General features: G+C 32.3%; 1 protein-coding gene across 1 annotated transcript; it reads right to left on the bottom strand.

Moving 5' to 3' along the window:
* Positions 1–2,109: 2,109 nt before the first annotated feature.
* Positions 2,110–9,749, bottom strand: LOC132746501 (copine family protein 1-like; the record flags this gene model as incomplete). Its single annotated transcript, XM_060735685.1, is given in 5 exon segments — positions 2,110–2,241; positions 4,824–4,937; positions 5,350–5,450; positions 8,143–8,254; positions 9,547–9,749. Coding segments are annotated over 4 exon segments (459 nt in total), but the record flags the coding sequence as incomplete, so codon positions are not given.
* Positions 9,750–10,959: the final 1,210 nt, after the last annotated feature.

Here is a 10,959-nt window from a genome sequence, read left to right on the forward strand (position 1 = left end):
CCCCAGTCGTAGATCTTGCCGATGTTGCTATTACAGATGTTAATGTAAATTTAAATTATTATTGATAATCATTGTTATTTCCGTCTTTTTTGAATGTTTTGTTCAAGAAATTTGACTGTGATCGGTGGCTGTTGGTTTGTACAAAATCATTTATCTGTTTACTATTTTCTACTTTGTTTACTCCACATGGCGTCCATTCTCGTTCTTATTCATGGCTATTTTAGGTCTTTTTTTTATAAATAGAGAATTCACAAGTAATGCAACTTCCAAGTTCAAAAATTGTGATTTCGTTTATCAAACTCTAGATATTTATTATACAACAATTTTCCAGAAAAATACATTACCTCTTAAAAGTCTCTCTTTTGAAGACATAAAGAACCTATTTCGTCACATTCACGAGTGTCAGTGTTTGTCAGTTACTCTTTACAAAAATAAACTGAAAAAATACCTTTAGCTTTACAACACGTCGCGTTAAAGTGTAACCCTTTCCATAGCATTACAAAAGTGTTTTTTTTTTATTTTAACTCTTTCTCTCACTGAGAGCACATATATTTCTTATCAATTTCGCCATTGTGAAATAGAATAAAACACATTTTACTACATAGGATAAAAATGAGCAATACTTTAAACATCTTCAAAACAAACCAAATATTATTTTCCGACAGAACTATATCTACGTGATTTTACGTGCACTTTTGTGATACAAGTAAGTGTTATGCTTTTAGGAACAATCAGTTTTTTCACCATCTCTCTTGTGAAAGATCAACAATGAAAAACTAAATTTTAAGAAAGAGAACGGTAGGCATGTTGCTTTGCATTTGGAACGGATTCTAAATCTGCTTTTAAACTGTAGTCCTTTTTTTTTTCGACTTGGAACTGGTGCCAGAATTGACAATTGAAGAAAAATTTAAGATTTATGTCATTCCATAATAAAAATATGAACATATTTAGGTAGAGTTTTGCCTTCCGTACTCCCGGGTTGATGTAAACCTGACTTTTTTAATCATGACGTAGACCAGATGATAACGCCAGAAAAACGAAATAGCTTGCAACTGAGCCCGCTCTAATACAAGCAACTTCCAAGGTTATGCAAAGTGTTTTGTAAAACGGCTTATAAAACTGACAAAAAAGATCCAATTTCTGTGGAAAGCTTATATTTTTTCCCCGTAGACTGGCATATCTCAAAGAAATTGGTACAGAAATAAAATATTTACGGCTATTTTCTTTTCCGAATCGAGCGTAATTTGTCTTGGAAATGATGCCGAAAATGACGTCAATGTCACGTGGTATGGCCACACTGATTATATCATTTCTAAAAAAACTTATGGTTTAAGCTGCCAAACTATTTCAACGGGAAAATGCACTAAGATTTAAAGAAAAGTGAAAAGATTCAAGATTCAATAAACTTTTACATGTTATATTCAATAAAGGACTGATTTTGTAGTATAAATCAACATATTTCTACTGTGTTACTAACGCAGTAAGGACTACTTTAGCATATTTTGACCTTTTTTTGCTAGATTACGTGGATTGTAAGCGCAGTTTGCAGTGTTAAAAATTAATATCGTTGTTCACTTCTTAATATTTTACTTTTTAAACACATTTAAAAAAAATTCATGAAAATTAGCATGAATCTGGAGGCATGCCGCCTTAAGACATAGAGGATATTTGTTTAGTTCAGTGTAAGATCGGAATATATTTCACCGAGTGAGCACCAAAAGGTATATTTCACGAGTGGCGCAGCCACGAGTGAAATATGAACTTTTGGTGTTCACAAGGTGAAATATATTTCGATTTTACATTAAACTAAACAAATTTTCTTTTTATTATATGCAAAGAAACGTTTTAAAAAGACATTTAACCTAATACTGAATGAAAAGCGCGCCAAATAATAATATAACGTGACGTCATTTACGACGTCATGTCATTAAGTGGTTCCCAGTACTGTGTACGCTGGTATTGCACTGAAACAACGTAATTCAGAATAGTGAAATTATCAAAGTGGTAATTTCACTGTTTCAACAGTGAAATTACCATTTTTATATCACTGATATATTTCTATAAACCACCAATAAGCATGTAATAAAAGACAATAATTGTATCATATACCTTATTCCTTTGTTGAACGATTTCAATAGCTTTATATATGAGTGGGGCAAAGTTCGTCGGTCGATGAAGTTTAATCGCAGGTGTAATTCTGTTATATGCATCTAAAACTTCCCGAAATCCAATGCAATCTCCCTAAAAAATATGATTATGAAACAATCTGAAGTAAAGTTAAAAATTGCTTAGTTTACTTTCAGTGTTTACTCACCAAACTGGAACATTTTCCATAATGCCTTTAATGCCTTAATGTTGACAAATATGGCTAAGACATGGATATGAAAACATTAGCGTGTATACATTAATACAGTATTTGCAGTATATTAAATATTCAAATATTGCATAGGAAAACAGACAAAGAATAAACACAGTTACAGAACTGATGGTTATAATTTCACCCCGGATCGTCCCGAATCATCCCAGAAAAATACCGGGGTGGTCCTGGACTTTGCCGGGTTTAAGTGAGACCGCAACCTTAATTATGCAATTTGTGGCAGCACGGTGGAGTGATTAACGCGTCGGACTAGAAATCTAATGATTGCTAGTCGCCCAGGTTCAAACCCCGTCGAGGGGCAAGTCATTGTTTCATTGTGCAAGAAACTTTACATTTAATGCTAAGTATTGGTTGGTTCCATGAAAGAATCCGAAAGTGTGTCTATAAGCTTATAACTCCTACACAAAAGAACCAAAATACGCAATTTTAATTAATAGATCCTCCAACAATACAGTATTTGACAATTGCACATAACTTTTTTTTTACTCACGCATAAACTTTGCTAATATTCTGACCAAGAATACAAAAGATTCCCGAGGGTTTGCTTTTTTCTGACTCGAAGACAACTATTTTAAACTTTACCAGCATATGGTATAGATATTACAAAAAGCTCATATTTAATTTACCGACGTCAAAGGGCGTGTAGCCTCCACATGCGCCAAATATTTCAAGAAAATCCAAAATTGAGAAAAATGTAATAAAGTTATTTATAATGATAGTAAAAAGATTCAAATAACTATTGACATGTTATATGCGATTATTGGCTGATTTTGCTGTATAAATCACCTTATAAATCAACATAATTCTACTGCGTGACTTACGCATTCAGGGTATTTTTCATATTTTATTCTCTTTTCTTTTGGTAATTAATTTACTTGGCATGTAAGTGTCGTTTGCAAAATGTCAAAATTACTTTCTTTGCTCACTTAACAATATTTTACTTTTAAATATATTTACATAATTTTCATTGAAATTAGCATGAATCTGGAGGCATGTCGCCTCAAGATGTTCCTCCGCCAGTAAACTAGAAAATCGCGAAATGATCGTGAAGTAAAATAAAAAAAAAAAAAAAAAAACTTACTAAGCGTATTACTAAAATAATGTTTAATACCATAGCTAGGGCAATATAAGTCAAGCTGCCATTATACATAAATAATCATCATGAATATTTTTTTAAATGTATAACATATAAGACAATGAACTAAAAATGCTACAATAGCAAATTAAAACTTCCATATAGCTTATTATTACCCTTCCAGATTTTTTCCGCCTCTTTGATTGGATATTGATCACCCGAAATAAATTGATATTACCGAGCCAGACGGGTAATATACACACTAAATTTCCCCGTTGGATACCCCACGTTGTAAACAACATGCGCTGAGGTGATGCGCGTACGGTTCGATTTTACGCGGTGTAAATTCCGATTTACAAGCACTTTTTAACTGTCAAATGATAAATATTTACCAAAGTAGAAAAATGATACATATTCTCATCAGTATTAAAAAAAAAATATGACTCGTGAAAAGCTTGATATTAATTACAAAAAAGTGCGTTCAATAGACTACTCCTTTTCTCTTGTTTACATTCGTTAGTACGGGAAAAATACGTCATGTATTTATGTGACGTCATGTTTGTGATGAAGGGGTACCCTAAAGGAATCTTATTTCGACGTTTCATTTGAAACAGCAATGATTTTTTAAAAAACCATCTAAACTCGGCAGGGGAAGGGTAATAAAATTATTATTTTGGTTTTGGAGTGATAAATGTGGATATATTACCTGCCAAAATAAAATATCACCCTCGCCTAACGGCTCGGGTGATATGAAATCTTAGCAGGTAATATATCCACATATATCACTCCAAAACCAAAATAACATATATTATTACCCTTCCAGATTTTTTCCGCCTTTTTGATTGGATTATGATCACCCGAAAGAAATTGATATAACCGAGCCAGACGGGTAATATACACACTAAATTTCCCCGTTGGGTACCCCACGTTGTTAACAACATGCGCTATGGCGATGCGCGTACGGTTTGATTTTACGCGATTTTAATTCCGATTTACAAGCACTTTTTAACTGTCAAATGATAAATACTACCAAAATAAAGTTATCATACATATTCTCATCAGTATTGAAAACAAATATGACCTTAAGAAAGCTTGATATTAATTCCATAAAAGTGCGTTCAACAGACTACTCCTTTTCTCTTGTTAACATTGGTTAGGTTCGAAAGAAAATACGTCATGTATTTATGTGACGTCATGTAGTGATGAAGGGGTACCCTAAAGGGAATCCTATTTCGACGTTTTATTTGAAGTAGCAATGATTTATTTTAAAATCTTCTTAACTCGGCAGGGGAAGGGTAATAAAATTATTATTTTGGTTTTGGAGTGATATATGTGGATAAATTACCTGCCAAAATAACATATATTACCTACCTTTTTCAATGGAAAAATGGATTTGTCTCTAGTTTCAAAGTCACCAAAACCATACGCCGGAATTATGTTGTCATCATCAAAACATTCCAGTGTCTGTCCCAATACCTCAATCACCTACATGTACATATGATAATGATATATCATCCTAATGTATGACCAAATAAAATACGTGTACAGTGACATGTATATAAAGGACTACACCTACCAAAGCATCCTTCTTATGGTGCAGAGTATTCAGTGGTTAAAGATTTCCGCCTTTTGGCCCAGAGATAGACTTTACCAGCACTATAAGGGTACTCATGTGTCACGGTTCAGAAATTTTCACTATTTAGAGAAGATGAAGTGTAAGCGGACGGGACGAATAATACCGCGGAATGGTATTCTTAGGGTCCCGTGTTCGAGTCCAAGTCAGGGTACAAATATTTCTCACCTTGTAACACATGTGAAACCAGAGCGAGCTAACTCAATGTGAATATGAGATATAACGTCACTTCTATCTTATTTTATACGGAATACGTGAACTAACCTCCTGATAAGGGTTTTTCAGGCCGTCTTCAACAGCGTGCAGACTTTTTCCTCCAAATGTTTTCTCGCCTTGAACCTTATTACTCATAGTGTAATCAATACCTGTAATTAAATACATAGTGTAATCAATGTCTGTAATTCATATGTAGTGTAATTAATATCACATAGTTCTGACACATGCATAGTGAAATCAATATCTGTAATTTCTATTATTGAGTAATTAATACCCGTAATTTCATACATAGTGTAATCAACATCCACAAATTTATACATAGTGTAATAAACACCTGTAATTACATACACAGTGTAATTAATACCTGTAATTTCACGTATATTGTAAACAATACCTGTAATTACATGCATAAAGTTATCAATATCTGTAATTACATACTTAGTACTATTAACACATTTAATTTCCAAAACTGTATAAACAGTATCTGTAATTACATTCATAGTGTAACCAATACCTGTAATGACGAACATAGTGTCATCAATACCTTTATTACACACAGGTTATTCATGCATAGAGATATAAATAACTTAATAACTTGTAATTGATTACAAATCTGTAATTAACTAAATCTTGAAGTATATGCAAATATTTTACAGTTAAAATCTGACTGAAAGAAGAAAATTATCCCCAAAGTATATCTCGGACGAACACGTGTGCTTAAGGAATGTTTCATTGTTCAAATTATGCAAACCGATACACTAAAAATGTCCATTTGCATTTTTAAGACCAAAAGATAAGATGCAAATAGATACAAATAAGTGCATATGTATTGCTCATTTGGACATTCAATGAAATATGGTGGCTGATTAATGCCACGTCGTATTTTCACTTCTTAGCCTCAAAATGCTAAAAAGCGAAAACACGAAGGGACGACAAAGTTTGTCGTCTCTTCGTGTTTTCGCTTTATCGGATTTTCGGGGCATAAAAGCGAAAATACGACAAGAGGGCGAAAATACGACACATACAATTTGTCGTACTTTCGCATTCCATCGTTATTTCGCCTTTTCACGTTCAAAATACAAAATGTATGTATTAAGTTTAACTTTGTAGTCTCTTCGCATTTTCGCTTTTTCGCATTGTTGCATTTTCGCTTTTAGCAATGTTACATTTTCGCATTGTTACATTTTCGCATTGTTGCATTTTCGCAATGTTACATTTATGCATTGTTGTATTTTCGCTTTTTCGCATTGTTACATTTTCACATTTTCGCACTTCTCTTTTTCTCATTGTTACATTTTCTCATTTTATTTTCGCGTTCCGGTTCCATAGAGACATCAATAACACAAATGCCAAAACAACAATGGCAGACTATAGTGACCACGATAGTATCCTTTTTCAATAAATTATAATGTGATTGTTTTCCGACTGATTTTCATTTACAAAATGTATTACGAAAATTAAATGTAAAAAAATGTAAAATAATACAGCAATGTGTAAAAACGAAAACACAACAATGCGAAAAGCGAAAATACGATAGATGAAATGAAAATAGACGACAGTTTTGACGTGTCGTATTGTCGCCCTTCGGTCTTATTTTCGCTTTTCGCCTCGGAAATCCGAAAAGCGAAAACAGAAAGAGATGACAAAGCCGATTTTGTCGTCCATTCGTGTTTTCGCATTTTGGACATGGCGTACATCAGCCACCATAATTAAAATATATAAGACACCCGAACAACATGAAACAAGAAGATTATGTTAACTAAATTGCAATATCATCAAAAGAGACATCTCCCCTCGTTACAACTTTCCAGTTTTTTTAACGAAAGGAGCAGGACAGTTGAATGCTTAATTATACTGCATGTTTGTAACGTCGAATTTCATTGGATAGTCATGACGACGTTTATATAACGTTTGATGAAAATGGGGTGATTTTCATTTTTTTTCTCTTGTGTAAAAGAGTTTTGCTGTACTATATTTAAAAAAAACAACATGTGATACAGTCGTGTAAATAGAGAGAAATAATCCCTTAAGAACGTCAAAACGACAAAATTGAAAATTAAGCAGGCTCGGTTTGATGGAGCCAGCTCGTAATAGGCTTACATCCGTTCATAAATGGGAATTATAATCTAACGAAAATCATAACGAACATTATAAAATCAGTTTCATATGCTATGAATTATGAATAGGTCCGGTAACGGCTGCAATATTCAACTTAAACATTGAAAAGCTAACATTATGATATTCAATGAAATCAAACAAATGAAGCGATAATCTTATGAATGTTTTCATGTTTCAAGGCCTTTTACTTTAATGAGGATATTGTGAAGAAGTAACGAATATCTATTTTTCCTTTAAGAAAACAAAGGTGAATGTATTACATCATAAACATAATACTGCTTTCTGTGAAATTAGGTACAATTAGTTCAACAATAAGTTCTGTTAGGTAACATTATAATTATGTCAAATTAAAAATACAATCCTAGAAAACCCTCATAGTTTTTGATATATTATCCTATTATCCTAACTCCTAACATTAAAAAGTTAATAGCCACCATAAAAAATAGACTTCACGGGGATTTTTTTTAAAAAATCATCTAAAGCACCAAAAAAAATTATACCTTAAGGATAAGGAAGGAAAAAAACATCTTTTAATTTACCAATTAATGTATAAAAGATAAAATTCTTAGTACCGCAAGAAACCTATTTATAAAACTTGAAGTATGTAATTGAATAAATGCGATGTTTTGGTGCCGACTTCTTTGTAGCCGGGAATTAAATGACAAACAATTAAATGTACTTTGAAAATGGGTCAATTGTCTTGGGAACTAGATAAAATTTTACCAAATATGAGTCCGCATTTTCCCAAACCTGCTTCTCTAATGGCTTGTGCCACTTCCGGAACGGACGAAAATCGGTCATCAAAAGCTCGAAAACGTTTGGAGCCGGAAGCCATCTGAATATATACATAATTGTAGGTAAACAAGAAAAATATTACATACATTTGTATGTAAAATATAGGTACGATTGCATACTAGATTCTACTTTTTGTGAAGACTTTTTGGTAGAATTGGTAAGGTAGAATTTCATTGTAAGTCACAGTCGCAGATTTGAGATATGATTATTTATTCATATAAACATCATTATTGGTTATAATTGATAAAAAAAAAACCCGAAAGACACAGTTTGTAAATATTTATTACAATAAAATAAGAAAAATGGTATTTTCTAGCCGAGGTTAGCTATATTTATAATTCCCGCGCTAAGTCGCGGTGGTGCTTGGGATAATCACTTGATACTGTAAATGGCAGCCATTTTACGATACGAAAATGCCTGGCCCGCCTCGGACAGTTTATCCTGCCGAAAAGATATGGAAAAAAACTTGCAATTCAAAGTTTGTTTGCTACATAAAGATTATCGATTTACTCTTGCAAACCTTTTCTCTGCCTGATTGTAATAATATTGATGTGTTTTCATTGGCTTAAACCATCACGTTATCAATACACATAAAGGTGTGAACTAATTTCGTGTTCATTAAAATTATTCCGTTTATAGACATATAACAATCTTATTTACAAATGAATTGATAAAACAACAATCCCAGAAGCATTTAAGATAATAACAATCATTGGAAAAAAATAAATGCATACAAATTGTAAATTTGTGTATGACAACTCACCCCCTAAAAAAACATAATAGACTCAACCAAAACAAGCGTCTGCTTCTTAACCTAACTATGTAGTTGCATGACCATGATTAGAAATAGCAAACCAAATGTAAGAGGTAAACCTATTGTAAAAATAATACTATGACCACAGCAGATTTCGTACAGAAAAACATTCAAGCAACCACAAAGCATACAAAAACATACATGTATCAAAACGGTCTAAAATAGTTTTTTTTTACACAATGATGAGTTCAATTTATAACATAATTATAGAACTTTAGCAGTTTCTTTTGAAGTTTTAAACCATAACAGTACAGCATCCTACGTAAATATATAACATTAGTTTTAAGTATTATACCGGCGTGCTACCACAGGACAAGACAATTTATTTCAATCAAATAAGGCTTATAAGCCCGTGATGACATAATAACGGAATATTCACAATGTATATATTAATGTACCATATAATTATGACTTTACAGGACAAGGACATAATAACAACTTATTCGTAAGAATGTAGTAATGAAAATATTAATTTGTACATGTGTTTCACTCACTGTTTAAATACTTGTTTGATTTACATGTTCTGTTCTTGTTCTGTGTCATATACATTTCAAAATTGAGCAGTTTCTGGTTTAAGTATTCGCCATAAATTACGATGACTGTATATAAATACCGTCTTCACTATGTACATATACTTTTCAAAACTAGTTTTTATCACTGTCACAATTTAAGTTAAACTTGGTCAAATGTGTGTTGATTTGCTTTTAATATACCTATGTGTATATCACAACTACACGTACATGTAAATAATCATATTACATGTATAATACGAAATTTGATTGGTGAATTCGTGCACATATATTATCGTCTGCTTTCGATTTGCTGTACGTTATATATACATGTTGCACTTAACTAAAAATAAATTCATATATTTATATGAATAAATAAATCACTATAACTTACCACTTTTTTTCTCGTCTGTGTGTAGAGTTCACAGGCTATTTAAATACATGTATACAAAAAGTCGACAGTATGACCCGTATGTCAAGCCGATGGTATTTTTCACAGTTCACAAAACCTAACTTTACATCAAACATATATAGAATCTAGATGCTTATTTTTTTCACGAGAGCGTTAAAATAACGCAAACATTTTATCTTAACAACAACAGCATGTTCAACGTCAATCTTTGATATAAGGATATCTCACATTTATACAATGTTCACATATTTGTCCGTGTTTAGAAATCTTTTTTTATGTTTAAAATATTGTTAAAGAATGCTCAATAGTCAACAATAACACATCCCTATTTCATGCGGTACGTTTTTAAAGATATAAAAAGCAAGATCTTCACCTTTATACACACTTTTACCACGGTCCAAATACTACGCATTGACTATAACTCGGGGTAGATATTTAAGATGTGTTTATGTTGATGTTTTAAATACTTTCGGTCATATCATCCCAATTTCAAGGTCACGTCAGAAATTTGATCACTTGGTTTAAATATATTTATTTAAACTCGATTGCGAAACCTTGTAACTTATATTACTTTCGAGTCCGCTTCGTGGAACCAACCAGTACTGGTGTGATGTGAAGAAACATGATTCGGGCTCGGACCCATGATCCCTGTGTTTCAAGGCAGACACCTTAACCACTAGGCCACCGCCCCCCTTTGATTACACGACTGTTTGTCATAATATACAATATATACTTCAATGTCATATATTATTTTAAAACTGGTTTTGGGGTTAAAACAAAAAGGAAGTCGATCATAACAACGCGGTTATTAAAGAGTACTGCTTGACCTAATTGGGTACCACGGTAAGAAGAAGAAGAAGAAGAAGAAGAAGAAGATAGCGGGGAGACATAAATGTACATTTGTACATGCATATTGAATTAAATATGTACGTTTTGAAATTAGCGAAACAAGTTTTAAAGAATTATATTTTAAGAATTTTTCAATTAATAGTTAGAACATAGTGATGTAC

The sequence above is a fragment of the Ruditapes philippinarum genome, unplaced genomic scaffold, assembly GCF_026571515.1.
Source record: "Ruditapes philippinarum isolate M1 unplaced genomic scaffold, ASM2657151v2 ctg15136_1_1_1_1, whole genome shotgun sequence".
Taxonomy (NCBI): Eukaryota; Metazoa; Mollusca; class Bivalvia; order Venerida; family Veneridae; genus Ruditapes; species Ruditapes philippinarum.